The sequence below is a fragment of the Clavelina lepadiformis genome, chromosome 8, assembly GCF_947623445.1.
Source record: "Clavelina lepadiformis chromosome 8, kaClaLepa1.1, whole genome shotgun sequence".
NCBI lineage: Eukaryota > Metazoa > Chordata > Ascidiacea > Aplousobranchia > Clavelinidae > Clavelina > Clavelina lepadiformis.
The window spans coordinates 5280346-5308340 of record NC_135247.1 but is presented as its reverse complement, the minus strand read 5'-3'; the positions used below and the strand labels follow the sequence as shown (position 1 = coordinate 5308340).

Sequence of the window (27995 nt, the reverse complement as noted above, 5' to 3'; positions counted from 1 at the left end):
TATACATTAGCTTATGTCACTTGTATAAAACAATTGTCTAATTGTGTATAATGATCCGCAGTGTGCATCAGGCTCCAAATGGGCTGGGAATATTAAAAAACAAAAAGAGATTTCATGTTGCTTCAACTCCAAATAACTTAACAACGGTTATTTTAGACTATGAGTTACCTGTTCTTATTGTCTTTGAAAGCGGTCGTGAAAAAATGGATTAATGTAATAATCTAATTAAGTATAGGCCTCCCAGAAACATACTTTCTCTTTTAGTTTTATATTTTGCTTTTTGGATCCCTTTTGCTTTTTCTTTTGTTTGAGCAATTGAATGCTTAGCCGAGAATAAACGATTTTCAACTCAAGTTTTAATAATGTGCCTTTTTAGAAAAAAAATTGTTTCCGTATAAATAATACAGAACGAAAACCTTTTCTGGATGAGACTTAAAATCTTAAGCTGTACCGAAATCCAATTTTTTCCAAATCTTGAAATTGGACCGAATTTTAATCAAGAAAATACTAAATTATAGATGACCACTCTGGCTCAACGTATGAGTACGAGTAAATGGAAGTGAACAATATCAAGAAATCGTCTGCTATACGAATGACAACTATTGACACAGGCGGCCAACGCCAGACCTTGAATGAAAATGTAGACAGGCCGCAACCGGTCTCAACGTAAAGAATCGGAGTTAGTGGCTGGAATTACTCAATTACTGGAAGTTAGTTTTGGCGGAAACATACAAAAGAAAACATGTGTTACGTTTTCTATTTGTCAACAATCTTAGATATAGGCTTATAATCCTGTATAAAAAATCAGTAACCTTTTGCTAAAAAGCAGTCTTGCACCAAGAGCTCATAGCCTCATACTGAAACAACCTCAAATGTACAATTACTTTGAGTCTAACACTCTAACATATACAGCGTTTCAAAATACAAACAAGTGCGCAGGTAGCCTACAACCAGATATACAAAAAGGCGTAATCGGTGGCAAGAGAACTAAGGAACAGTTTCTTAAAAACACACGTAACACATATACTAGTTGTTCAACTTACAACCTTAACTCGGGCTGAGCACGAGTGGAGCAGTCGCCACATATCTGCCTCGTCATTGTCTGCAATGGAATCATGCATTTAGACAACATTCTGGGATAAACTATATGGATTGGGTCCTTTGCATTTAATTTCCTCGTTAACAATAAAATCGATGGTAAAGAAGTCAAAATTTCTTCACTTGCTCTCTGTGTAAACTACACCTAGAAAGGTATATAGCGCCAGGTAGCCTTTTCAGTTTTTATAAAAACACAAACGAACTTGTAGGCAAAGTAGGCTACATAACAGTTATCAGTACAAACGTGACTGCAGTATTTTTGTATTCAGTTATTCTGCTACAGTACAATGAGAGGTAGCAAGGTGAAATATTAACTAAGCTTATAACCAGATCAGGTACATATAGCACCAATGATAAAATAATAGAACGTTAGAAACCGTAAAACCTTCAAAAGTTTAAATGTTAAAAATGTATTAGTAAATCTTTTCTTCGGAAAGTTGTACACTAGACAATGATGCAAGAATTATTAAAAACACCTTTGTTTTTATAAATGAATTTGAAACGCATGTAGAATGTTGCTACAAAAACTGACAGCACTTGTTTTTTATTACGCTCAAACCAATTGAGGCCCTAAGTATCACAAAAAGTAAAATTATTTTCCAACAAAACATATCATCAGTTTTGCGCGTTTTACCTTCGCTGCGCCAGCTGCCTGGTTTGTCCAATGATAGCGCCTTTACCCATGGTTAAATTTGAATTCTACTTACAAGTTACACGTTGGTAATGTAACTACTGCTACTTGAAACTTTGCTAAAAAATTGAAGGCTCCAAATGTCACATTTAAATTATTCTATTCGCGAGATGGCAGTATGTACAGCATTTGTTTACATTTGCTTTTTTCTTTTACAGCACACATGCGTCGGTAAGCTACGGTTCATTGCAACTAGCATTCGTTCATTCCGCAGGCAACAGAAGAAAAGAAAGTAGGATAGGTTATCAGGAATTTCATTACGATTTGCCAATAATTACTTTCCGTTTATTAATAGGCTAGTCAGAGAGCCTATGATTATAAGATGTTTTGCATGTCGTGGTATGCACAGACTTGTTGTTATTGTACTGTGTACAACTGTTCATACATAAATTCTAAGATAAGTAAAGTAGCGTATCTACGGTTATTTTGGAGAATAAAGAGAGTGTATAGTTAGCACAGAGTATTGGTGCCATATTGTGAGATCATTGTGGGTAATGGTTGAAACTGGTTTTTTCCATTTTTGCCCAATTTCAAAAGGACAAAATATTAAACATTTTGAGATTTTTGTTGTAAATTTTTAGTTCATTTCTAAGATTTTTTTCGCTCACGATTCCACGTCTGCATATCTAAATCTTGCAAGCTGTATTATTGTTCTCTCTGCTAGAAGACTATTTAAATCTTTTTCAGGAGTGTATGCATATTCATTGCTTGTGGTAATAAAATTTAATTCATAATAAATTTATAGAGGACTTTGATATTGTTGCCCACTTCTCTGGTAGACAAGATATTTTATTTCTGTACAGCATAATCTTGGACTGTTAAAGGATAAATAGCAGTATAGAGAAGTTGCTTTTTGGTTTAAGATCATTCACATACAATACTGTATAGTTTAAAAGCTATATCACATCTCAAACAATGGCCCCAGAAATTTATCATCCAGAATTTGACAAAGCTGGCAAGAGAGAAGGTCTGCAAATATGGAGAATTGAGGTACCTTGTTATCACCTTGTTATAAAACAATTGTTAATGATTAAATTAAAAAGTCCAAATAATTAACGGAAGTTTACCTAGTTTGTTTTCATTGTAAAATAGGAATTGCTTTGAAGTTTTGTGTTTACACTAACTAAAGGCATTTGTCAAACATATGATATCACCTTTAGGGTGTGTTTCATAATTCCTCGTTGGTAACAGTTTGTTATTTGTCAAAATTAAAAAATGCATACTTATATGGTCTCGACAAACAATTATGTAATTACGGGGTGATTTTTGTGCAAACATTCTCAGTCAGTAAACAAGAGGAAAAAAGAGATTTTCACTGAGCTATATAAGACTTTGTAGCTAAGTTGAGACCTGTAGCTGGATTTATGTTCATTGGCCCTCAGATTATGATCTGATGTATTTATTGACGCATTAAATGTTATGAAATATGAAATACTTATAAAATGACACTTAACTGGCATATGGTGGCTTAAACCTAAATGTTTAAATAGTTTAAACATTTAAATAATATTTTCAACATTTAATTAGTATAGTTATCCATTTTATTTTTGTTAAGCTGTGAACCGAAACTTGACAGCAAATCTGGAATAATGATATTTCTAAAAAACATATCTCAGACATCTGCCAAAAACCTATATATATATGTAATTATATATTTATAATAGCATTGTGATAATGAATAATTTACATGTAGAATATGGAAGTCAAACCTATTCCATTAAAAGGTTATGGAAGCTTTTTTACTGGAGATGCCTACATTTTATTGAAGGTAAACAAACTAAATCTGACGTACCAATCATGTATTCTGTTTCAATAACGCTCACAATTTTCAGTATTGAACCTTGAAAGTGCATGCATAATGTTTTAGTTAGTTTGTAGCAACTTGAATGCTGTCTTCTTTAAGACAGATTGGATGTTGCACAATATTTGCTATGATTTCAGTAGTTTTAAAACCCTATATTTTCAAAATAATTTCTAACATACTTACATTGTAGACAAGCAAAGTGGGTAGTGGATTTTCATGGAATGTCCATTTTTGGCTTGGAAATGAATCCAGCCAGGATGAGCAGGGTAAGATGCTTTAAGTATGAGATTGTCAAAATAGATTTGAAAATTATCTAAATATCCATATTAAAGTTATGTTTAAACAATTGATACATACTTAATCACTTGGATTCATCAATTGGCAGTGACTATGATATTGCTTGAGACAGTTTTTTATTAACAAGGTGCTGCCGCAATGCTTACAACACAGTTGGATGATTTTCTTGGTGGTGATCCAGTCCAGTATCGTGAAACACAGGGTCATGAATCAGAGATGTTTAAAGGATATTTTAAATCTGGGATAGTGTACGTTTGTTAAACTAATATATTTTTAATCTTTTATTTTACACAAGAAACCTTTTAGTGACAGGATATGAATGGAGGGCAACTACTGTACAAAGTTTCATTCAAGTCAAATGTATTCATGATTTACAATGGCCACCGTTTGCGTTTGTGAATGCTGAGTATACACAAGCACATTTATTTGAAAAGATCTAAAAATTAGTTTCACGCAAACATTAACCCATGATTTGAAGTTTAGAGCAAAAACAATACCAAGAATATCGTGAGTTTTGCTTAATTGTTTACCACATACATCAAAATTATACAGGTACCAAAAAGGTGGTGTGGCATCTGGCTTTAAGCATGCTGAAACAAACCAGTATGACGTTCGTCGTCTGCTGCATGTTAAAGGCAAGAAAACTGTCAATGCTACAGAGGTTGAGCTTTCCTGGTCATCTTTTAATCTGGGGGATGTTTTCCTTATTGACTTGGGAAAAGTAATTCTCCAGTGGAATGGACCAGAAAGCAACAGGCTTGAAAGACTCAAGGTACCATAGTTTTTTAAGCACAAACAAAAGTTTAGAAATGCAGTTGATCGATTCATTATGTGGTGTTTATTTTTGTTCATTTTTTACTGGTGTTCTCTGCTGTTGTAAAAATAATACAACTTGTCACAGGGCACCATGCTTGCAAAAGACATCCGAGACCGAGAAAGAGGTGGACGTGCTCAAGTACAGGTCATCGATGGAGAAAGGGAAAACCAAAGTGCAAAAGCGTTTGCAGTAAGTTTTCCACAACGTTTAGCGCTTTTTATGCCATTGCAGAATGTTTTCAGTTCTGATAAAGCATTGTACGTCATTGTTTAGATGATCTTAAAAATCCTGGGAGAAAAACCGAAGCAAATAAAAGCAGCCACTCCTGATGTTGGTGCAACCAGAGCTGCCCGCAGTCAACTCAAACTCTTCCAGTGAGTTAGAAATGCGCTATCTTTATGGTTTACAACCTTCGATTGTTATTATTTGTTACATTAATAATCTGGTTTGACCTGTAACAACAACGATCGATTTGAAACATTGAAAGTCCTGGATTACTGTACTACTTAATATGCATAATGTACTTACCTCCCTTCTCAGAAAGTGAAATTCCATAGCAAAACTGGTATGAAATACGTTTCTATTTTCATTGTGTGAAAGAGAACGCGACGACAAGAAATTTGTGAAGCAGGTTGAGATAAAAAGTATTTAACATGCTTATTAAAATTACTTTTTGTAGTAGTGAAATCACAGGCCACCCATGACTGACGCTGATTTTGTGACTTCCCATCGTTACCAAAACTTTGGCGCAGTCAATATTTTAGGTCACAAAACCTGTTTCCTACAAAGTTTTTTTTGAGAAATCGGCGCCTATGTTCATTGTTCACACAACAATTTTTCACGGTTTCAAACGCGTCGAAGATTACACTCAATTTCCACTCCAGTGTTCAACCGTTGACCAAAACACTCGACAGCGTGGTTGCTCTCTTAGATTCCCAGTTTTCGGGTAATGGTAGAAGTAGGCAGCATCACTACCCGACTCTGCTTAGCTCTCCCACTGCCAGGTTAATCGTTAACCGCCAAGGGTTCTTCTTCTGTTTAAGTGCCGCTAATGAGCCTATAAGTGGGCCTGATATAGGGCTACCTCCGCTCTTTAGGTTGTACGTACTAATAACAGTTCATCGCTTTATATATATAAACGTTTATAATTAATTAATTTACTTTATGATTAAAATTTGCGTTTAATTCACCCGATTGTTGCGTTCTAAACTGTGCACAATGACGCGGGCCTGGTAGAAGTGTCGTTAAATCATGCTTTTGTTTGCTTAAAAATTCAGTCAGCACCCCGTTGTCTGAAAGATTATAGCCTAAAATATTTACTGCCTACACCGGTATTTGCCGGTCTTGGTGTGCGCCGTGTTTGCACCTCGTGTTTACACTACGTGTCGTAGGTAGGATAGGCATTGATAAACCCGCTCTGCACATGTGTGATAGGACTGCGGAATTTACCTCGCCGATTTAATGCTTATAGTTACAAAGGTTGGTTTGCTTATGATTTTATGATAGCGAATTACCATTGTTTCCTCTTGTCAGAATACTTTCTGCACCGGGTCTCTGAAAAACACCGATTCCATTTTTCTATCTGCTCATTACGTTTAAAATGTTTAAAGCCGGATAATTTGCTTCTACACACTTTTAACATGCAATTAATTATTGAGTTTTGCAGTCTTCTTTACGAAAACAGCACTTGTATTTTCTTGCAAATGCTAAACCTCAAACGGAGAGAACTTGAGCGTGAGTGTTTTTACACGACAAATAAATGCACTGGATGAACGCTCAGTGCTCATGTTTAGGTTCGTGGCATTAATGCATGATTTTGCAAAATAAAGGTAACTAGTCGTTCGCACTCCAATTGCGGCTGTAATTGATCTCAATTACGACCTTTTTGTCCGGAAAGTTGCAAACTGTACTGCTTAAATCGTAGGCTACCGTTTCTATAACAAATTCTCGAGGTTACTTCCCATGTATTATTCATGTGTTAAAAGATTGTGTTTGTATTTGGTTACTGTTGACTACAGTTACAATGGATTGGTTTAATGCTTTTTTCATCGGATTTACATAGCGGCATATAGGTTGTAGCGATCGTATTTCAACCGATTTCGAAAATCAAGACGATTTACTTGAAAATTTAACTAATTGCCTTGGAAATACTAATGGACTGGATGATCATAAAGTACAAAACGATATCAGCATTTTCCGCCAACTGCATTACCATGTTTTAAATTCAAGTTAAGTATTGAGAGATAACTGGCATAAATTTTCCTCTGACTGTTCGTACCCTCAAGGCTTATAGCCTACTCTACTTCAGATAAATTGAGACTTAACTTGAACGACGCGGGAGTGTTTACGACGACAAAGTTTAAGAAAATTTCATATTCTTTTGAAGTATACTCACTTAAGAAAATTGTGATCTTCAAAGTGCACAATAATTAAGAAAATTGAGCGTCTAAACTCTAAACTTTAAACCCTTCAAATAATCTTTTATAAAACATATATTTCTTAAAAAGACATCATTACCGTAAAAATATCGTCAAGTGGTTTGAGTGGGAACCAGCAAGTCTGGGATACCCGCCTTTACTTCGATTTAGTCGATTTCCTAAAGTTTTGTACTTTTGCATATCACGCCTAACCGGCGTAGTGCGACAAATAGAATGCTATTTTAGTTATAAATTTCGTTGGAAACCGGCGAGACGTGTCTTCATTTGTAACAGGCTTGTTGTGGTGCCAAGACATGCGCCAAGCTTCTTAACATTTACCGCGTTGGCATTTTGCCACATTTTAATTTCGTAATCGTTCCGTCTTCATGCGACTGGTTTCATGTCATCTGCTAGTTGTGTTCAAAAGAATATCTACAGACTGCCACTTTGTTTTGCTACATTCTTAAAAGAAATACTTCATCTATTATTTCTTGATAAAGGGGTCGTTCCATAAGCTTTGTTCCAATCCACACCATTGACATTATCCAGAGGCAGTTGAAAAGGTCTTATATAGTAGAGAATAAAGCGACGCTTACAGGTGCCCAAAGAACCTTTTGATGCGAAATATTCTTCATTATGTTAAATATTTATTAACTCTGCGGTTATTCAAGCACTAGGCAGTCCCTTCAGTAAAGGAAGAAAAATTGTGCTAGTCCTATTGTTAATTTCCATTGTACGCGGTGAGTAAGTACTACATACACATTCTTTTGGCATCTTCTAGCTAATGTTTTTATGTTTCCATAAAATCGTAGTTTAGCGTTTATCGTAACGCAGATTTAGGGACCAACTAGTAATCTTAAATGCCCGAAGCGGTAGAGAAAACAAACGGTTTTACTACAGGAAAGCAAATGCACGGCTTTGCGTTTGTCGAAGTAACATATCCACACCAAGAATTTCCTGTTCTAGCTTTTGCGTGTCTTCTTTTTCTTCACTTAATTACATTTCTTTAAAATTCACCATCGCCTGCATAAAAGGGTTGAAGGAGAGAGGTTTGTATGTGGCACGAAAGTCGACCACTCGTTGTTGATGAAAACGTTTAATCTTTGTATGCTGTTTTCTTCGTTTTGAGCATGCCTGTGGCTGATTTTTGTTGACATCGAAAACTGTGAAGTCTTTGTAATAGCATGATTATCTCATACCAACTTTAATCTTATTTCATTTTAAACTTCAGCATGACGTCATCGATAATGGTGGATCTCTAACTAGAGTTGGACTTGTCGTCCTTGTTTAGGTGATTCCCCGAATATGGTACTTTTTGTAGCAATAAATTAGCGATGATAGATGCAGTTAAACAAGATTAACTTATTATTCGAAAGCATGACATTTTTCACGAAATAGTAAACAATACCAGCCTCTGCTATAGACAGCCAAGTAAAGATAACCATATTTTAGGACATTACACAACCTATTTGCTTTCACAATAATAGTTTACTTCAATAAACTGAGAATAATTGTAGGCGACAAGTGTCATGATGCTTTACGGAAGGTCAAACAGAAATCTCACAGTTGATAAATGTCAGAAATGAGAATTGAACGGCTTGACTTATGACCCATAGAGCGCATTGCTTGCTTAGTAAGGCTGGGTCATCCACATCTTATCTACCTATTCATTGCCAAACATCCGCAGTTAAAGAAATAAATTTACGTTGGTTTGCTATTTAGTTTTATTCTCGGGTTTGGCTCGATATGTGTTTGTGCGTGAACCCCTTGCTATTAAGCCTGTACATGTGCCGTTGGTGTCTTATTGTGAGTTGCGTAATTGTATTTGTTTGCTCTGCCTTCTTTCTAACAATAGGTTTAGAATTCAGTGTCACGCGCGTACAGCAAGATAAAATGAGTACATTTCATGTCTCTTATGTCATATTATACACACACAAGTCAACTGGTGATCATAATATAATTAATTTATTTCGCAGCGTATCCGACCAAAGCGGCCAACTGACAGTCCAAGAAGTTGCTACGAAACCCCTGACGCAAGACCTGCTCAACCATGACGTAAGCTTTTATTTCTGGTTTGATCCTAATGGCAATGACCTGATGATGGTGAATTTTTTATAGTCGTAGCCAAACACTATCCAACAGCTATAACCAGCCCAGCTAGTGTTTTACATTTAAAAAAAGATTGTGGAGAAGCTTTGGGCTGTCTTCGCCGCCTCTTTATCTTAGTCATGGCGCTATGCGTTTTGCCATAAGTGTTTGCCTATAAAAAGGCTCTCATTAAAATGTATGCTTAGGCGGTTAATTCAGTTACCCATTAACTAAGATTATAGCGTGTTTTTCGGCCTATCCATGTACATTTTACAACCCCAGTTCGTGTAAATTACGCCGTATTATCTTACGAGTTACGAGCTAATACGCGTTGTGATTCCCAATGCTCAAAAATCCAACTCAGCTTTAATTTATTTCCCATAAACGCTTATTTAACAACAATTTAAGCACAAATTAACTTAACAGTTAGTTAATGTTAATGATATTCATATTAATAATTACATTCCCATTGATCCTTAATTATTGACTTCCATGTAGGATTGCTACATCCTGGATCAAGGAGGAAGCAAGGTGTACGTCTGGAAAGGCAAGGGAGCCTCCAAAGAAGAAAGATCGGGAGCAATGAACAGAGCACTGGTGGGTTGTTTTTTGCTGTAAAACTGTGAATGAGCTCGAGTCATGACAAAAACGTTTGAACAAGGATTCCTCGAATGTTTGCGGTTTTTAAGTTCTTAGCCCGTATAAAAGTGGACCACAACGTAATACGCTGATATATGACACATGCACTTTTAGACATAACTCACACGCTTCAGTTTTGTATACAAATCACTAGCGTAACTGTCATTCGCCGTATTGCTAACTTAACTTACATGTGTAAAACGTAAAGGTATTCTTCCATTTGCAGGGCTACATTCAAGCCAAGGGCTACCCTCACCACACTCAAGTGGAGACCATTCCGGATGGTGGGGAATCGGCGATGTTCAAGCAACTCTTCAAAGACTGGAGGTCCAAGGGAGAGGTTGTTGGAAAGGGAAAAACCTACACGCGGGGACGCATAGGTTTGTAAATTCTATTCCCCAAAACCAGTACACCACACAATCGTTTTTCTTTATACTTTGTGCGTACGACAATTGCGCTTTCAAAATGCATGTTGGAGTCTACTTGTGCGAGGTTTTGTTGTGATTATTAATGGGCGATTTTTGTGACCACAAGCAATATCAGAAACCAGTTCGTCGCTGCTGCTTTTGCGTTTTCAGGCTCATTTTCGGTCGTATCCTTGTTGTGCGGTTGCCTGGCGGTTATGAATATTTCATACCTTCCGTATATCGGTTAAGCCTTTCGCCACCTGTCAAAGCACTCATTTCAACCCTGAAGCCCTTTAGCGTTGGTTCATTAGCGGGTAGCCGAGCTTTTTCAACCGTGGTTGGTTTCAATGAAGTTACATCCAAGGTTAAAATTCACCCCACAGAAACAGCCATTGACAAATTTGATGACAAAAGAGTGACGATTTAACACTAAACTAGAAAAATGGTTATTTGTGCACCTCTGAGTGGACGTTCATCTAATCGCGCTAATAACCAATATTTGATCAAATTGTTTAGTCACTGTTCCTGCCGTCTTGCGTGAATAATTGTGATGTCACAAAGTAAACCCGGGGCGTGGTAGCGCGTTATGTGACCATATTAGGGCATGATCGTCATTATTATTACCCGCCATTTAAAAGCATGCAATTTCAGGTTTTTTAGTCAGGTTTATACTTAAAAACTTTATGCAAACGTCACAGAGATATAATTAACGTAAATCTTTTACATGTTTTTAAATGTTTTATCTGACTGAGATTGTTTTCAAATACAGTTTACACATCTATAATTTGAAGTTTACTAAAGCAGTCACTAACATCCTTGTGTTAACGCATTTGCAGCCAGCGTTGCTCATGTCAAATTTGATGCCACTACAATGCACGCACAACCCGAACTTGCTGCTGAACAAAGGATGGTCGACGATGGCACCGGTGAAGTTGAAGTAAGTCGACTTCTAAACTGACAAGGATAAATTCGTCGTCGAATAGCGACCTTTTCGATGTTATTGGACCAAAATGTATAGCCCTAGCATTCGAAATACGGATTTGGTTTGTGCACTATCATGCATTGATGTCATATTATTACTGGAAACGTCAATCAGTCTGGGCTTTACGAATTTTTGAGACATTAAAACATTGAGATGTAATTTGTTAAAGTCCAGGTATTTTTTGTAAAATTTATTACTTCTTAGATCTGGCGCATTGAAAACAACGAGATTGCGCCAGTGGACAAAGACACCTACGGCCAATTCTACGGCGGTGACTGTTACCTTGTCCTGTACACGTACTTGTTCAATAACAAGAAGGCCTACATCATCTACTACTGGCAGGTATATATACACTTGTTAATATTAAACCTACGGTTTAGAGAAAACCCAATTTTCGTTTGTTAAGAAATATATATAAGGATAAAACTTAGGAAATGCAAGCGTTGTAAACGTACGACATAATGTTTAATGGGTGTCGGATTTACTTTGATAAATTAATGGCAAAGTAACCGGTGTTTTTGCGCTAATGTTAACGTGGAAATGTACATTTGCCCAAGCTTGTAAGCCAAATAGACTCTTAGATTCCGTAATTGCTGAATGTTTGCCCAGTGGTTAAACCGAAAGCTCTGTAATGTAATTTATTAGCTTGCGTTGAGCAAAATTATGTCGTTAATTAATGGTATAAAAACTATTCGCATATGAACCCCTCGTCAAGCCAATTAATTACATTACTCAATAATTGGTTGCATGTTAGATATTGCCGAAAATGTAAACATTGCTACTGCGGCGTGTGACGTGCATTTAATTATTATTTTGCATCCGGGCTTCGGTCTTACGTTACGATTAATTATGCGTCGTTTGGGCGTGTCGTTATTATCGCGTCAGTTTCGGGCTTAATTGCCGTGCGACCGATTAAAAATTAAATTGCCTTCGTTGCGTTGCTGGAAAGTGAAATAAAATCCCAACTTTGCTGATGATTTAGCGACGTCTTGGAAGTAAGTAGCCAATATGACTGAAAAGTGGAAACCCTGATTTTCTTCAGGTAACCTAATTTTCTTCAGGTAAATATAACCTTTCTCTGCACAAAAGCTCACAATTCTGAACGTTTTTTGCTATTTTAGTTACTGTATAAGTCACTGCATGCGTTTTTCTGCTAAGAATACGTCACAATGGTTATGTTACAACCTTAAGTTAAGAAATCCCCTATGTCGTCCAACTCCAAACGCATATGTATGTTAAAGCGTCGCGAAAAAAAGTTTCATTACTATCAACCGACGAATTCACAGTCTTTCGACTTTGTTTAAACTTACAGCGATTTCAAGAAAAAAAAATTTTTCTGCCATATCTAGGGTAGCAGCGCCACTCAAGACGAAATTGCGGCCTCTGCTTTCCACGCCGTAGCCCTCGACGACAAATACGGTGGCGCACCTGTGCAGGTTCGCGTCGTGATGGGCAAGGAACCGAAGCACTTTATGGCACTTTTCAAAGGCAAACTCATAATATTCGAGGTAATTTTTTCAGGAGATTTATATAATTTGTAGTGTTTTTTTGCGGAAAAAGTTGAAGAAAAAATCCTCAAAACTTAAAGCTTTTACCTTTGGTTTTAGGGAGGAACCTCCAGGGAACAGCCAAATCCTCCGGAAGAGCCACCAACCAGACTCTTCCAAGTAAGAGGAACCAATGAGTTCAACACCAAGGCCATTGAAGTTAAACCTGTGTAAGTGAAGTCTTAATCTCTATATCTCAGTAGCCATGGTAATAAACCCTTCGTCTTTAATAACTAGTAATCTCGTAACTTAATAAGAACAAGAAAAATAAATCTTTTACTTTGCAGGGCTTCGTCGCTTAATTCCAACGATGTCTTCCTCTTCAAAGCGCCGCGAGAAACATACATGTGGTGCGGCAAGGGAAGCAGCGGAGACGAGAGAGAAATGGCCAAGAACGTCGCCGATGTCATCTCAAAGAAGTATTTACAACTGCCTCGAATAATCGTTGCTGTAGAATTAAGCAATTTTCTCATCGCTGGATGAATATTTTTTGCAGGGATTTGGAAACCTTATCGGAAGGGAACGAACCGGCGTTGTTCTGGGCGGCGCTCGGTGGTAGGGTACCATACGCTGATTCATCTAAACTACAGGTAAAATTAAAGTTCTTGGCTATCTTGTCTTCTCGTTATATTTTCTTGAATGACTTGAGTGAAGATATTATGATACGGAGGTAAATTACTTCGTGCTAATGTAACTTTATGTCTATAGGAAAGTGAACACGAACATAACGCTCGCCTGTTTGAATGCTCCAACGCCAGCGGCAACTTCAAATGTGAAGAGATCGTCAACTTCGTCCAGGAAGATTTAGATGAGGATGATGTGATGCTCCTGGACACATACTCGGAGGTCGGTGGCGAGCCTACGTTACTTGCATCAGTTTAATATCATTACGTAATAATCCACTCGTTTTAAGAGATGGATGATAGTCTTGAAATCTTATTCATTTTTTAGGTTTATCTTTGGGTGGGCCAAGGTGCCAATGCAATTGAGAAAAAGGAATCGGTGGCTGCTGCCATCAATTATCTCAAAACGGATCCAACCGGTGCTCGCGATCCGCACACACCTATCATCACAGTGAAGCAGGGTTTCGAACCTCCTACCTTTACAGGATGGTTTGGAGTGTGGGACCCATCAAAATGGAGTGTATGGATCCATATCTGATCCCAAAACAGCAATATTTTTTAGGATTCACCAACAGAAACCATCATTTTTTTCTTTTTCAGGGAAATAAATCTTATGAGGATTTAAAGAGAGAGCTTGGCGGTCAGGAGGATCTTTTTGACTCTGTTCTCGCTTCTGCTGTTTCCGCTGTCTCGCCAACTACGAACACCGTTAACAACGTTGCCGCTCCAGCAGGCCCAGTCGCCACTTACTCATATGAACAACTGAAGACCACACCTATTGATGAGTTACCAGCAGATGTGGAACCAACCAGAAAGGAGGTTAGTCAAATTAATACAACCATGATATTTTATTTTAACTTTTTCTACTCCATCAAATTTTCCTATACCCTTTTTCGGGCCCATTCAAATCTTTTTTTGTTCTGATTGCTTTTGTGTGCTTAATATGAAATGTCAATCAACTTTTTTAAAAATTCCTTGCATTTGCTTACACAGTATCATCTCTCTGATCAAGAATTCGAAGTCGTGTTTAAAATGAGCAAACTCGACTTTGCAAGCAAGCCGGCTTGGAAGCAATCTTCTCTTAAGAAGCAAGTTGGCCTTTTCTAGGCTGTCCTAATCTGTCTGATATTTAAATAAGATTGTATGGACTCGAAACAGTTGCAGTATCTTCGGTAGTTGCGTTGTAAATATTACTTGATGTCGATTATACGATGCACACCTTTGGGTTCTTCGGTACAAACTTCCAAGCAAAAAATGGTGTAAATTGGTGTAGAATTATTCCTGATTCCAAGTAGGAACCTGTTGATTTGTTCGTGTTATCAATAACGATATTTGGTTTGTTTCGCTCTCAGTTTTATCAGATATTTTTAGCAATTTTAATTATTCTTATTATGAAACTACTGTTTCGACTGTGAAATAATTCCCCTTCCTGTGATAAGGCGGCAACTGTGATTGTAATTCCAGTCTTGATAACCTTTTCATTTCTGGAATGGCGACCAAGTTTTGTTAGACACCTTGTGCATTCTCACACATCTAAGTGCATTCTTTAGCAGTCAAGTTGCAGTATCGCGGTGTGAAGCGTAGTACAACCTGTAATTTAGTATATATCGTGCCGACGTATTATTCCCTGCTAATCTGTACAATGTACTGTACATGTTTGCGTTGTGTACTTATGTTCCGTCAATTAATATACGTACTTGTTTAAATGTTCCTATAATTTCCACTCCTGTAATCTGTGTATTATAACCGCACTTGCATTCCAATCTTTAGCGCACTAGTAATTTTTGCTTTTGAATCTTCCCTTAAAAAAAGATTTTAAGATTTTTATTATGACGTCATCAATTGCTTATTGTGAAATTGTTTATACGTCATGACTCCCCCAATGCTTTCAAGTGTGGGTTGATCGTTGTTGATCACTCACAGCTATTCATCAATTGTTTAATTTCATTAATCTGAAATTTTATCATGTCACGTGGCTCAAACCTATAATACGATTGGACGACGCGTATCAATGACATCAATAAACATCAATATTTAGACGACTACATTTTTTCACAGTTTCTTGCAGTTTATTGACAGTTAATGTATTTGTCTGAGGGAATTATTGACATAACTTGATTAAAAATTTTGTTCTTGAAATACTACAATACTAAGCCAGCAATCTTGTAACCAGTCTGATATCTGGACCCACATTTAAATTTTTGTGAAGGATTCGGTACGATTACAATTCTTTGCGTTTGGCTTTTAGTTCAAATAAAAGGGTAGTTGTTGGAAGAAGTACTTATCTTATATATAAGGTATAAGAAACGTCTTTGGTTTTTAAGGGACGATTAAATACACCTTGATGTGCTCGTAGTGTACATTTTCGTTTGGGCCTATTCGCTTTTTGGTACTACAGGTCAGAGTTCGTTTAAAACGTACTGCCGTTATAGAATTGAAAGAGAAATGGAAACATCATCGATGCTAATAACCCACAACCGGATAAGAAAGATCGTATTTCGTTGTGTTTCGCCTTAAAATTCATTTCCTAAATTGAACGCAGGTTTGTTTACTGAATGGGTTCTTTCTTTGGGTATTAGCTGCACCTTAGGATACATGAAAGTTTCCAGCTTTATACAGTAGTTAACATGTAATTATGTATTCAGTGGGTGGTAAAGTTTTTGAAGCGTTTATCTTTGTAGGCCTGACTTGTTCAGATTGTAACTAAAACTTGTCCAGATTTTTGCCTTATCCAGGATAAAAAAAAGTCTTCAATTGATTTTTTGCGCACAATAATGACTACAGCACCTGATAAGGAAGAATTGTTTGAAGGAATTGGACTCTGTAATGGATTGGAAATTTGGAAGCTAGAAGTAACCTTTTTCCATTATTGACATCTTGCTTGCTTTATGCTCTACCTTTTTGGTATCAATAGCTTCGTTATTGTAGTCTTATTAACCATAAACCGTCGACTAACTTAAAAAACTTCAAGAAAATGTAGCCTAGAAATCGAAACGCTTGCTATAAGGTGTCGTTATAGCCTATAAAGCTTACATTTGTTGAAAACTTTTTCCAAGAAGGCTTTTTTCATTGTACACTTAAGTTAGTTGCTATAAAGTTTTTGTAGTTTCGCTCAAACTACTTTGTGTTTCTTCAAAGGTTTTGCAGAAATACTTACAGATTACTTAAGTTTTTTTAAATCTAGGCATGCTTCAACTCAATTTTCACTGAAACTTAATAGGTAAACAAATAGGATATAGAACATCTTTTATAACAAACATTAAACCATTTACGCAACACTTATTTGCAGGAGGACGATATTGTTGAGATTGAAAAAGAACAATATGGAGAATTTTACGATGAAGAGACCTACATATTGTTACATGTAAGCGGAGATATCCAGACTATATATATTTTGTTGGCTTAAAACTAAAGGCCGGCCGTAAACATAAACTGCATTGTACAACTATTTTTAGACGACCACCACATCTTTAGGCTTTACAAAAATGTACCTTCACTACTGGCTTGGAAGTAAATGCGACAAAGAAGCCGAAAGTCAGTTTTATTTTCATCGCAGATCTGTTATTTTTTGCAGTCATTTTGCTGTTGTTTCATTGTTGAAAACACTTGCTGTTTTCCAAATATAGATTAATTTATTCATAATTACAATATTTTGTATCCACTGTACATTACTCAGGGGTCGTGGCGAACTTTTGCGGGGAAATGTCCACCAGTCTGCGCTGTGTTTCTGCAACATACAGGGAGACCCAAAATTGCGAGAGCGACCAGTTTGAGAAATACTTTAAAAATGGGATCGTGTAAGTGCAGTAAAAGACTTAGCTCATGCTCAGTTCTTTGCAACTAAAAGCGTCATACACTTAAATACTCAAGATGAACCTGAGTGAATCTGGGATAATACAGCTTGAACGCTCAGTTACAGAAAACTTACGACAACTTATTAGATATAATCCATAATCTGATAGGTATCTGAACGGAAAAATTCCAGCAAACGAGAATATTGCCAACTATGACGTGAAGCGGTTGTTCCATGTGGAGGGAACTATCCCTGCTCGAGCGACCCAAATAGGATATGATTGGGAAAACTTTTTGATGGATGACGTTTTTATCGTCGATACAGGTCACATAATCATTGTGTGGAAAGGTGACCAGATCACGCGGCGTCAAGGATCAAAGGTCAGTAAATTAAATTGAAACTTATGCGCCTTACATCAAACGCTTTACGTGTGTTCAGGTACCCTACTGTAGAGTAAATACAGACCTATATTATAAGTGATTCTAATTGTACTTCCAAATTTTCTGTTTTCTCCATTTTGATTTAGGCCAGATTAATCGCAAACAATATCAGACGTTCTGAGAGAGAGGGTTTGGCTTATCTTCACACCATTGAAGGTTTTGGTAGCGTTCACGATGTCTCAATTTTAGAGGTAAATTTATCATTTTTACAGTACTTCTGCGCTTTATTACACGGACCGAGGGAGATCGTTAGCGTTAACCAGCGTTTAGAAAATAATTTTTAAATAGCCACTTTATGTCGATAACCTCGGTAGTCAAAACAAATTCGATCATCATATTTTGCATCACGCCACAACTGGCAGTTTTAAAATTGTTGCAGCACTTTCTCGGGCCAAAGCCGGAAGAAGTAAAAACCAGTGAAGTTGTACAAAAATCTTCTGAAACTGAAGAAGATAAGGTTGTCACCATATTTGCGTGAGTAATGCCACACATTTTTTTAAAGTTCTATAAAAATCGATAACACGTTTAAGTGTACAATTTGTGAGCTCTGGTAAATACGCTGTTTATAAATTTGCAGTTGAAGTAAATTTAGTTCTAATTTTTGCTGAAACAAATGCAGATTAAAAAAGGGAGTGGATAATGTGGTTGAGTTAAATGAAGAAGAGTTGCCATCAATGAATAAAAGAAGTCTCATGAAGGATGTAAGATCTTGGAAGTTCTTTTTTACCCTTATTTTGTATGAAATAAACAATGCATTGAGTAGGCCATGTCAAACTGTTTACCATTTACGTTGCAGGAGTGCTACCTATTTGACGTTACGCACCAGAACAAGATCTTTGTTTGGAAAGGGCATGCTTGTGATGACCTCATCAAGGAGTTGCTATGGGACGTCATATTAGTAAGTTTAAAGTTTGATGTATGAATGATCAAACTCAGGAGTATAAACTGTAATTTCTCACATCACATTTCAGGTTTAAAATATCACTTTTAAAAGTAAAATTTTGTGAAGTATTATGCTAATATAACACTTAAAGAACTACATCAATGAAGCGGAACACTCTTTCAATGTCCAAGTGCAAATGCTGGAAGACGGAGGAGAGACAGAAGAGTTTACACAGCTCTTCTGTGATTGGGAAGTGGACGAAGAAGAAGTCACCAGTGGGTATTGTACTTTGAAAAACCATGCAGAGTATTAAGCACAGTTTACATTTTTTATAAATTCGATGACAAGCTAGAATAATGTTGATTGTTAATATAATAAAAATAGATTAAAATTTAAAATAATTGAAAAGTATTGTTTACCATAATTAATTAATCATAACTATAAAAAATGTTTCAAAAAATTCTCATTTGTTCTATAACTTGCAGGTATTTCAAAAATCAAGCGGTTTACACCAAGCGAACCCCGTTTTGACCAACCTTCAATGCCGGGAAATGGAGAAGGAACACTGGAGGTGTTTACTGGTTTTCCTTTGCATGAACTATATTACTATACTCTGCAACTTTAACTCTGAATCTGTTTATATTAAAACTCGACTTTACAAAACGCCTTAACGAACCTTTCAATGTCAACATCAAAATTTATTATCAGAATTATTATAGTTTTGTTTTGAAGGTGTCATAAAGTAACGTTGAATCACAAATAAGCTATGACAACATCTTGCAGGTTTTCCTGTGGGATAAAGGAAGTCTTGTAGCAGTAGACGAGCAAGATTATGGTAAATTTTATAGCCGCGAGTGCTACGTGGTCAGATTTACTTACCAAGATGATAACGAAAGAGAGATGAAGATCATTTACTACTGGGAGGTAAATCAGGAAAATTTTGGCACATATTTCACTTGCTTTTACAACAAAAGTAATATTAGGTCGTTTACTTTTTCTTCAAATTATCAGTTCATTTGTCTTTGAAAAATTCAAAGCATAAAGTTGCAAATTTAGCAAATTAGTAAACGTATAATTTATTGATTTATGCAAACATAGGGTCGTCGCTCTGGTGAAGAGACCCAAGAAAGTGAAGAAAATAAAGATGCTGAGCTTGCACAAAAGAAAGGTGTCAAGATTATTTCTCGTATTGGGGGAATTACCGAATGTAGAGTTGAAATTGGAAGAGAGCCAGCGCATTTTGTCGCATTTTTCAAAGGAAAATTTCGAATTCTAAAGGTATTAAGATTATGCTTGTAAACTAAAAACTACCATAACGCGCAAGACATTTTTTCTGGTTGTTTATGTCTGTGTTGATATTCTCTGCGATCTGTTTTATTGTACATAAGGGGAATGATGCTAAATCTACAGACAGAAGCAACGTTCAACTCCCTAATCCGAACAAAGTACAGGGCGTGTTCCTTTACATAATAAGAGGAACCAACGAATACAATACAAAAGCGGTGCAAGTGCCATGCAAGTAAATGAAGAAGTGAATGACTAATATTGGTCCATATCTGCTGATAAGGGTGAAACTAACATACATACTTGTTTGTAGTTCATCCTCCCTCAACAGTAACTATCCTTTCCTTTGCATTACGCCCACCCGGGCCTTTCTCTGGTTTGGAAAAGGCTGCATCGGAGACCAGAGAAACATGGCCCATCTCATGGCTGAAAACATGGTTGATGAGGAAAAAAGGTCACAGCTGCTGGCTGGAAATGTTGGAGATGAAAAGTTGGTTTTCATATGTGTGCTCTTTTATACATGACCTTACTTGTCCGGGCTTTTTTATTTTGTTAATAATTTTGCAGCGTTTTTATGAAATTGAAATTTACTTGCAGTGTCCTGCTTGTCCTTGAAGAGGGACACGAAACTCCATCGTTCTTTACAGTTTTGCAAGGAAGGAACAAATACATGAACGCCGTTATACCTGTGGTTAGTTAATAAAATGATGACCGAAATGCAACCAATCGCATCGTTGCAATTAATTGTACAAAAAGCTTTTCTCCAACGTTAAACCGGAAAGCTCGGCATTGATACAACTTACATATTTTTGTATGACAACAAATAGTGTTTCAAACCATACATTTTTTTTCGAAAGCTGTAAACAGTTTCGGAGACTGGTATAATAAAGAAACTCGGAATAGTTGTATTATTCAGTATATAGTGAGCAGAACATATTTTTTAGAAACCCGATGTCAAACATCGAGTTCGAACTTTTGAGTGTGACAAGGACAAAGATGGAAAATATCGCTTCCACGAGATACTTGGAATGACTCAAAAAGATATCCGTCATGAAGATCTTTTGCTGTTTGATATCTACGATGAAGTAAAGCCTATGAATTAGTGAAATAAGTCAGATCTGTTTGTCATGTAACAATAAAAATTGTAATAAAATTAGAAAAACGTTGATGTATTGGTAGTGACTGATACAAAATTGATCTTACATTCCAATTAGGACGTTTAAGGGGTGGTCGTACATGTGGTTGTGTATTGATCTTATAGGTCTACATATGGTTGGGAAAGAATGTAGATTCCGAATTTGCGACGGAATGCTTTCAAGTTGCCTTCACTTATCTCAGACGGACTCCGAAACGAAGCGACATGAAAACACCTGTTTTAGTTGTGAAGCAGGGATACGAACCATCTATCTTTACCCGCCTACTTCCTTCCTGGGATAGTGATTTTGAGGTTAAAATGCGAAGTGGTATTATATATGCTCAATATGACAATTTTTGGAGCCCCTTTTAAGAAGTATATAATGCATCTTTGATTTTTGTTGTTGTTTAAAATCGGATATTTGTAGAATATTTCAACTGCAATTACTGTATGTAGTTGTTGCTCTACTATAAGCCTAACACGACAATGCTTGTAAGGCCTATTATTTCCGGTGATGCAAGCAACAAAATATAACAGTGCAGCAAATAACTTCTCTAATATTGGTTAAAATGTCTTTACTGTTCTTTCAGCTTGACGAACCAGATGAACGTTTGCACTCGGGTGACCTGAAACGTCTTGTCACGAACAGGTATGGCCTTCCAACCTACTCGCTGGAAGAGCTGGTTAGCAGTTGCCCCGAAGGCGTCAATCCGCGTAAGAAAGAGGTAAATATTCCCGCATTTATATCTCCACTGGTTATGCATTTTGACAAACCAGGACATCCAAACTTTCTAGGTGATTTTTATAGCGCTTTTTTCTAATTCATAGAAATATCTGTCGGAACAAGATTTTCTCTTAGTCTTCAAACTGACCAGAGAAGATTTCTCGAAAAAGTCTGAGTGGTCACGAAACGAGCTGAAAAAGAAATACAAACTGTTTTAAATCGAAGCTTGCAATAACTTTATCTAAACACGATGCGGAAAATTCAACCGACATCGCGTTTTACCTTTCCTTTACGCTTTTTGCTTGTATAGGTGCTTCGGGTAAACGACTCTTAAGTGCTTTTAATAGCCTATTCCGTTATACGCTCCTAGTTATATAAGGGTTGGGCAAAAGCTTTCCGCTTGCTCATTTTGTGTACTTTTATTGTTATTTAGATAGAATATGGCGTCACTGCAACGTTGTATAAACTTTGAAAATAACCAAAAAACGAGCTATGATAATGGCTTTTGTCTTGAACAGATGCAGTGCTCATAGGACCTGTGTGCACCCACGACTGAGCTTAGTGTAGACTAGATCATGGAAACGCTGCTGTCTGTTTCTTTGTTACTGCGGTAATATGGTGACGTCACGGTATGAGTTGCCATAGCAATGGAGAGGTAATTTGCTGAAAGTTAAGAATGCAAACAAGAGCAAGATTGAGTTTTACCTGCCACGTGGTCTTGGCTAGGGCATGAAAACAATTTTCGTTTTACCTCCAGCTGCTATTGGCGAACCAGGGTCTCTTTTACTGCGTATCGACGGCGATGATCGACGAACGACGACTGGTACCCTCCCCGGGGGTGACATTTTACGAATGATGTTTGATTTCACTTTACTGAAAGATTATAATTAAAGGAGATTTTTAAAAAGATAAGAAGAAAGTGGTACCACAATTATAACCGTGCCTCGTTTTCGTCAAACAAATCAAACAAAAATTCGACAACCCAATTGAAAGTATAATTTTTATCGTTAAAATGTTAGCATTGTTAGAAAAACCCGCAGCCTTAATTCTCAGTTCGTCTTTCAATTTGCGTTTGCACTTACCGAAATCCTACTACAGATGACACAGGAGTACATACTTTGCTCTTTCGCTTTTCATTAACATCAGCACTCTGAGCTTTGCGAGGCCTCGGGCTTCTGCCAACAAGTTTCTTGTTCTAAAACAGTTGTGCAGTTAACTTACTGTATATGCTAAAAAATAAGTTAGAAGAAAGAGAGATTTGAATTACTTTATATGCTTTTTCGTTTTCGTCAAATGGTCGCTGCTTTGAAGATTTAATTATGACCGAATTGACTTCCATCGTAGATTTAGGCAGACTGGTGCAACCACACATCGGTGCAGTGTTCACTGTTGATCACAAGAACCAGAGGTAATTGTATGGTATTGTTTAGTTTTTGCCATTGACAGTGGGGAGAGAAAAGTATGGTGCTGGTCAAAAAAGAAGTTCACTCACAAACAATCAACCAACAGGAAAAAGCGGCAAAGCCCTGAGTGCTTCAAACGTGCAATATGTAAATTACAGTGGTGCTACAACGATGGAAGGTTAGTACGGCCACCAAACCCAGTATTTGTTTTCGGTGAACGGTAGGCTTCACGTCTATGAAATAAAGTACGTAGCCAATACCTGTAGATGAAACAGCATCGCTCCCTTTACTTGGCGCACCTTGGCCACGTGGGGTGCGACTGTACAACACGGGACCGGATGGACAGTTTTCGCTGTAATAAACCACAGGCGGAGACGCTACAGCTGGTTTTCCAGTTGAAGGAGGGCATAACTTTGGCTGTTGGCAAGCGCATTCTCTTGGCGTTTGTGATACGCTCTGACAGGGTAAAGGCAAGGCAAGGCATAAAGTTATTGTATAATTTGATCTTCAAACAAAATGCAAGTACTGCAGTTTATTTAGCGTAAATATGCCTCAGGTTTCATACCTATGCTAATGCAAAATAGAAATTGCATACATTTACCCGGCACTTCCCTTCAGTATGTTGTTTGTTGTTGTTTGATGCTGAAGAACACATATTTAACCGCAGCGCTGTCTGAAGCTTGGTGCCTGTAAGACCACTTGCACGCAACTCTCGGAACTTGCGAATGAGTATGTAACTATAGGAATTTCTACGTCAACGAAAATTGATTATCACGCTGATAGTAGGACTTTTTAACCACGATTCAGACATTAAGACTACCTATATAACTCCATATGTTGCTTGTGATTAAGGTGCGGCTTGAACTGATACTCTATGTCCTTTATCCCGTGAAAGAGCATGGGGAACTTCGAAAAATATCGAATTGGTGGATCGGATGCAGGCCGTCGAGATCGAGGTGACATTCTCAACCCAGCTTCAGCTCCAATACGGTGTGGAGAAAGTAATGCCGACGCGGTAGTGGTTGCAATACATCTAGAACTTCTGCAATGTGAGTATGCGAAATCAAATTCAAAACCTTACAGGACAAGAAATCTGTAAAAATTTGGTAGAACGTTAACATTTTACCAAAAAGAAGAATGCTATCTGGATACTAACTTGCTTTTACGAATTGACAAATTGCTTGCACTTGCGCTAGAAAACTTTTTTCGAGGTTTAGTCCCTGCATTAGCCGAATTCGGCCGTTCAGAAATATCTGCTGCAGTGCATTTGTCTTTCGAAAGCGAAGCGTTGATCAGTCGTAGTGTGCTGAAATTCATTGAAACAGCAATGTCTTAATACTGGGATAATAAACAAGCATGAAAGTGTCCAGCTGTTTAAGCTGCTCGCAATGCATCAAGCAACAATAAACTTAAACTTTGTATGGTGAGTCGTTACGTGGAAATCTAAACACATGCATATCTAAGACTATAGGGGTAACCTAACTTTTTAGCTTGAAATGAGAGCTACTTTTAATAAGCCACATAAAAATAGACTAGTAATGAAAGATTCTTATAATGCAAAATGCTTAAAATAGGCTATTTAATAACGTATAAGCTAGGTTTGTTTTACGTCGGCCTTTAAACTATTTGTCGATTTTGAATTAATATAGCCTAATAGTCGTACCGACGTACGAAACAGCAGAAAAATCTGCTTATGATTACGCCTATAAAATTGAAATACATAAACATAAATCACAACTGTTTATCATCGAAACAATTTCTGAATGGCTAGCCATTGATTTACTTGCTAATGATGCGGCCGACCGGTCGCATTTTTTCATTTTAAAATTGCTGACGACAATAAATACTGTTAAGAATGTAATAAATTACGTAGTAGGTTTGCAAAGTCATCTGTATAGCCATAAAGTGAAAGCTTCGCCGTTTGGATTTCTCCATGAAACTCTAACGTTGATTAGTTGGGTGCTGCGATTCTGCGAAGCACTGCAACTAATTCAAGTGCCATCGTTTTAGGCAATGTAAAATAATAAAGCCTTCAGCATATTGTAGGGGGTAAGGATGATGCTGGGCAATTTTAGCCGAAGGCAGTTTGCGTATGTTTTGCTTCTCAACTTTGTCCTATATCTGTGCTGATTTCTTTAATTTCCAAATTTATTGACAAAAATAAAGAAAACGCTTACTTAATTTGAGAAAACAAAGCCAATACAGTGAGTTTCATTATATTAACTTTTCATACCTCGGCGTTGTTTATCAACAAAACGATCATCGCAAGATTTGGTCAGCTACCACATATGTCAAGTTTAACCACATTATTGTAGGAAAAACAAACGGCTCGTGGAAATGCTGAAGGTGTAAGTCAGAAATTACGTGATTAGTAGGGTGTTTTTCAAAAGGTGGACAAAAGCGAGGCAAATTCATTAATCAGTTAAGTGCTCGCAGGTAAAAACGCAAAATGATGGACATACAAATTTTTATCAAAGGTTATCAACACAAATTAAAACAAAGAGGGCATATTCTTACAAAAGATTATACGAAAATAAAGATTGGCATCACCTTACCTACTGTATATACAGTACTTGTGCAGTCTAATCATGCTGCTGTATTGTGTACCTTGTATATTGTGTACCAAAGTTACCCTTACCTGTATGGCTTGTTCGCAGCGCATATGAGCTCCAATTCATTATCGTGAAGATTATTGCATACATCCCAACCTCTTAGATCCTCCTGAAAAAGTAGTCAATTATAACTTTTGGTCTAAGTTAGTAAGGGTATTTTTAGCATTTTTGTTATATTGATGATTATTATGCGATTTTTTGCGCTCGAAATGAACCAATGACCTTTACCCTTTGATACGCTTTACTGATCACGCATCTCGCTCGGGGGGCGGGTGATACAAACGAAAGAAGCACAGAGCCAGTAAGGTGCGGTAATGGTGAAGTTTGCTCTGCGTTTTTTTCAGTTGAGCTTGAGCTCAGGAGGTTTATTTTTATTACTATGTAGTATACGTTAGGCAGCTATCCGAGGTGCTTACGACATCGGTTTTGAGAGCTTAAATTAAACTAAATTGAGGATACGACTACGAACGTGACATTTAACACTTACTGGTAACTCTCCGATTTTGCCATGAGATGAAAATGCATTAAATAAATCCTTTGATAAGACAGTAGCATAATCTTCATCACTTGTTGACACTTCGTTATCCATCGATATGCTGGTCCGCTGCCGGTGTTGTTCGAAATTTCGAGTCTATTTGCTTACCAGTCGGTCTGCAGCAACACCTCTACCAGAATAGTAAAAGTTAGGCTACCTGTCTGACCTGTATTCAAAGTTACAATCTTACACTACAGATTAACACTTTATTGCTTTTATTCTCTCTTTCATACAAAAGATATTCTGCAAAAGTACTAATGGCGCTTGTAGGTAATAACCAGTCAAGTCAGTAAACAAACTAGAAGTTGCAAGAAACCCACAAACGTTTGCTGTTAAGCTTATTAGCACGTAATGTTTTTTATAGATTCTAAATTTTTTGTTTGATTTGTTGCTAAACTATGGGCAATTGATGACAATCAAACACCAGCAGAATTGAACAATTGTGAAGTCAGAGTCATTATTAGCCCGGTTTTCTTTTTCATACAACTTTGCCATTTGTTTTGTGAGCGACATCGGCAACCAGCCCAAATTGAGCACGATATAATTTAACCTTGTCGTTATTGAACCATTTCAGAGTAACATAGCTTACTTACTTACTTTGACACTTTTGCATTTTTAGCACGTTGCGCATAAATTAATTTCATAGATTTGAAACATTGCGTAATTATCGAAGTGTTTGCTTTAGTTTGTTGTAGGCTTGCAATAATCATGGTTAAACCGGTTTGTTGCCTGGTATGCGTGAAGTGACCGAATATACACAGCAAAAATGAAGTTTTTGCCGTTTTGTCTTGGTTTGATATTGAAATTTTCCCCGGATTCTACCTCATGAAGCAGTGTTGGTATTTTCTTACTTGTAGTTATTGCTCGCAAATCGCATTTTTAACTAACTCACACTACACCAAATCACGTTTTCGACGACGCCTGCAGCTTTTTCATTGCGATGGTTTATACTGATTTACATTTAAAAAATAGTTGCTCAATATTTTAAGTGTTTGAACAATTTTAAAGTGCGATTTGGTACGTTCTACTGACTGATAAAAACGTTTGCCCAACGTGATTGGCGTGCTTCGCAAATCACGTTTTAAGCGCACTCAATCGGGGATTTCTGTTTATCAATTGTTAGAAGGTATTCAAAACAAGAATAGTTTGCCACAAACGTGATACACAATAATAGTGGTTTGTTGGAATAGTACTTCGTTGCCCAGGACAGCTGGTTCGTTTGATTAAGATTGATAAGCAGACTAAACATTTAATATTGATAAAATACTTTTTCACTATTGCCAATTGTTGAAACGAAACATTAATACCAAATCGTCAAAACGTAATTTTAACGTGTACAGCCGTTTTGTAAAATTTTTACAGTATTAGTTTCCTAATCACGATTTTCCTTTATCGGCTGTTTACTTTAAAAGCCATGTCTTTACCGCGTAAAGTAGCTCAACTGATATCCATAACAACAAAGCTATTGAAGAAAAGCACTCAAACACATTCTGTCCTCCCATCAGTTGCCAGTCAGTTTTTAACAGCAAACATATGGTCGAGTTTATGTGCTACGTGACTAGCTGTAGCCTAATGTTAAAACTAGGTTTCATGTCGCTGACGATAATGTCAAACATGTCTTGTCACTCACCCATTTTTTTACACAAGAGTGCTTTATTTTAGAAGTGATAACGTCATTTACTGAATTTGGTTTGAAATTTAAAGTAAAAGTGAAAGTAAAGTAAAAGTGATGACATAATGTGATGATTGTTATTGTCATCCACTACCACGCTTGCT

General features: G+C 36.9%; 3 protein-coding genes across 7 annotated transcripts; 2 read left to right on the top strand and 1 right to left on the bottom strand.

Moving 5' to 3' along the window:
* Window positions 1–2576: 2576 nt before the first annotated feature.
* LOC143469861 (villin-1-like) lies at window positions 2577–15452 on the top strand. Its single transcript, XM_076967721.1, has 20 exons — window positions 2577–2779; window positions 3483–3557; window positions 3784–3859; window positions 4018–4138; window positions 4443–4662; window positions 4792–4896; window positions 4981–5081; window positions 9101–9179; window positions 9711–9809; window positions 10078–10231; window positions 11095–11195; window positions 11445–11582; window positions 12590–12748; window positions 12848–12957; window positions 13075–13206; window positions 13284–13377; window positions 13496–13633; window positions 13739–13930; window positions 14011–14229; window positions 14404–15452. Exons 1-20 carry the CDS (start codon window positions 2705–2707, stop codon window positions 14515–14517), a joined length of 2502 nt encoding a protein of 833 aa, XP_076823836.1. The 5' UTR covers window positions 2577–2704; the 3' UTR covers window positions 14518–15452.
* A 536-nt stretch (window positions 15453–15988) lies between these two features.
* On the top strand, window positions 15989–22160 carry LOC143469862 (villin-1-like). Its single transcript, XM_076967722.1, has 20 exons — window positions 15989–16262; window positions 16700–16774; window positions 16866–16944; window positions 17087–17207; window positions 17373–17583; window positions 17730–17834; window positions 18023–18117; window positions 18263–18344; window positions 18440–18541; window positions 18678–18801; window positions 19012–19097; window positions 19310–19450; window positions 19625–19804; window positions 19915–20045; window positions 20124–20300; window positions 20408–20501; window positions 20755–20895; window positions 21072–21257; window positions 21536–21670; window positions 21774–22160. The coding sequence occupies exons 1-20, from the start codon at window positions 16185–16187 to the stop codon at window positions 21885–21887; spliced, it is 2457 nt and encodes an 818-aa protein (XP_076823837.1). The 5' UTR covers window positions 15989–16184; the 3' UTR covers window positions 21888–22160.
* LOC143469864 (uncharacterized) lies at window positions 21664–26530 on the bottom strand. Of its 5 annotated transcripts, none has more exons than XM_076967728.1 (10): window positions 26172–26529; window positions 25711–25793; window positions 24229–24378; window positions 23893–24114; window positions 23668–23821; window positions 23333–23528; window positions 22937–23055; window positions 22752–22864; window positions 22375–22542; window positions 21664–21860 (listed from the first exon to the last, which is right to left on the bottom strand). In XM_076967728.1, exons 1-9 carry the CDS (start codon window positions 26271–26273, stop codon window positions 22392–22394), a joined length of 1290 nt encoding a protein of 429 aa, XP_076823843.1. In that variant the 5' UTR covers window positions 26274–26529; the 3' UTR covers window positions 21664–21860; window positions 22375–22391. The 5 variants fall into 5 exon arrangements, with proteins under 5 accessions (XP_076823843.1, XP_076823842.1, XP_076823840.1 ...); XM_076967727.1 differs by lacking the exon at window positions 21664–21860 and adding an exon at window positions 22076–22332 and having other exon boundaries at window positions 22421–22542; window positions 23668–23809; window positions 26172–26530; XM_076967725.1 differs by lacking the exon at window positions 21664–21860 and adding an exon at window positions 22076–22332 and having other exon boundaries at window positions 22421–22542; window positions 23893–24111; window positions 26172–26530.
* Window positions 26531–27995: the final 1465 nt, after the last annotated feature.

What these genes read in the sequence shown, in the direction of transcription:
- LOC143469862 (XM_076967722.1), top strand. Translation starts at nt 16,185, where the DNA reads ATGACTACAGCACCTGATAAGGAAGAATTGTTTGAAGGAATTGGACTC. An exon ending in ACGATGTCTCAATTTTAGAG is followed by an intron (nt 17,835 to 18,022) that starts GTAAATTTATCA and finishes AAATTGTTGCAG; the next exon opens with CACTTTCTCGGGCCAAAGCC. An exon ending in AAAGAAGTCTCATGAAGGAT is followed by an intron (nt 18,345 to 18,439) that starts GTAAGATCTTGG and finishes TTTACGTTGCAG; the next exon opens with GAGTGCTACCTATTTGACGT.
- LOC143469861 (XM_076967721.1), top strand. Translation starts at nt 2,705, where the DNA reads ATGGCCCCAGAAATTTATCATCCAGAATTTGACAAAGCTGGCAAGAGA. An exon ending in ACAGGCTTGAAAGACTCAAG is followed by an intron (nt 4,663 to 4,791) that starts GTACCATAGTTT and finishes AACTTGTCACAG; the next exon opens with GGCACCATGCTTGCAAAAGA. An exon ending in GCAAACTCATAATATTCGAG is followed by an intron (nt 12,749 to 12,847) that starts GTAATTTTTTCA and finishes CTTTGGTTTTAG; the next exon opens with GGAGGAACCTCCAGGGAACA.
- LOC143469864 (XM_076967724.1), bottom strand. Translation starts at nt 26,273, where the DNA reads ATGGATAACGAAGTGTCAACAAGTGATGAAGATTATGCTACTGTCTTA. An exon ending in GCTGCGAACAAGCCATACAG is followed by an intron (nt 24,379 to 25,710) that starts GTAAGGGTAACT and finishes AATGAATTTCAG; the next exon opens with CACACTACGACTGATCAACG. An exon ending in CGATGCTGTTTCATCTACAG is followed by an intron (nt 23,056 to 23,332) that starts GTATTGGCTACG and finishes TGTGATCAACAG; the next exon opens with TGAACACTGCACCGATGTGT.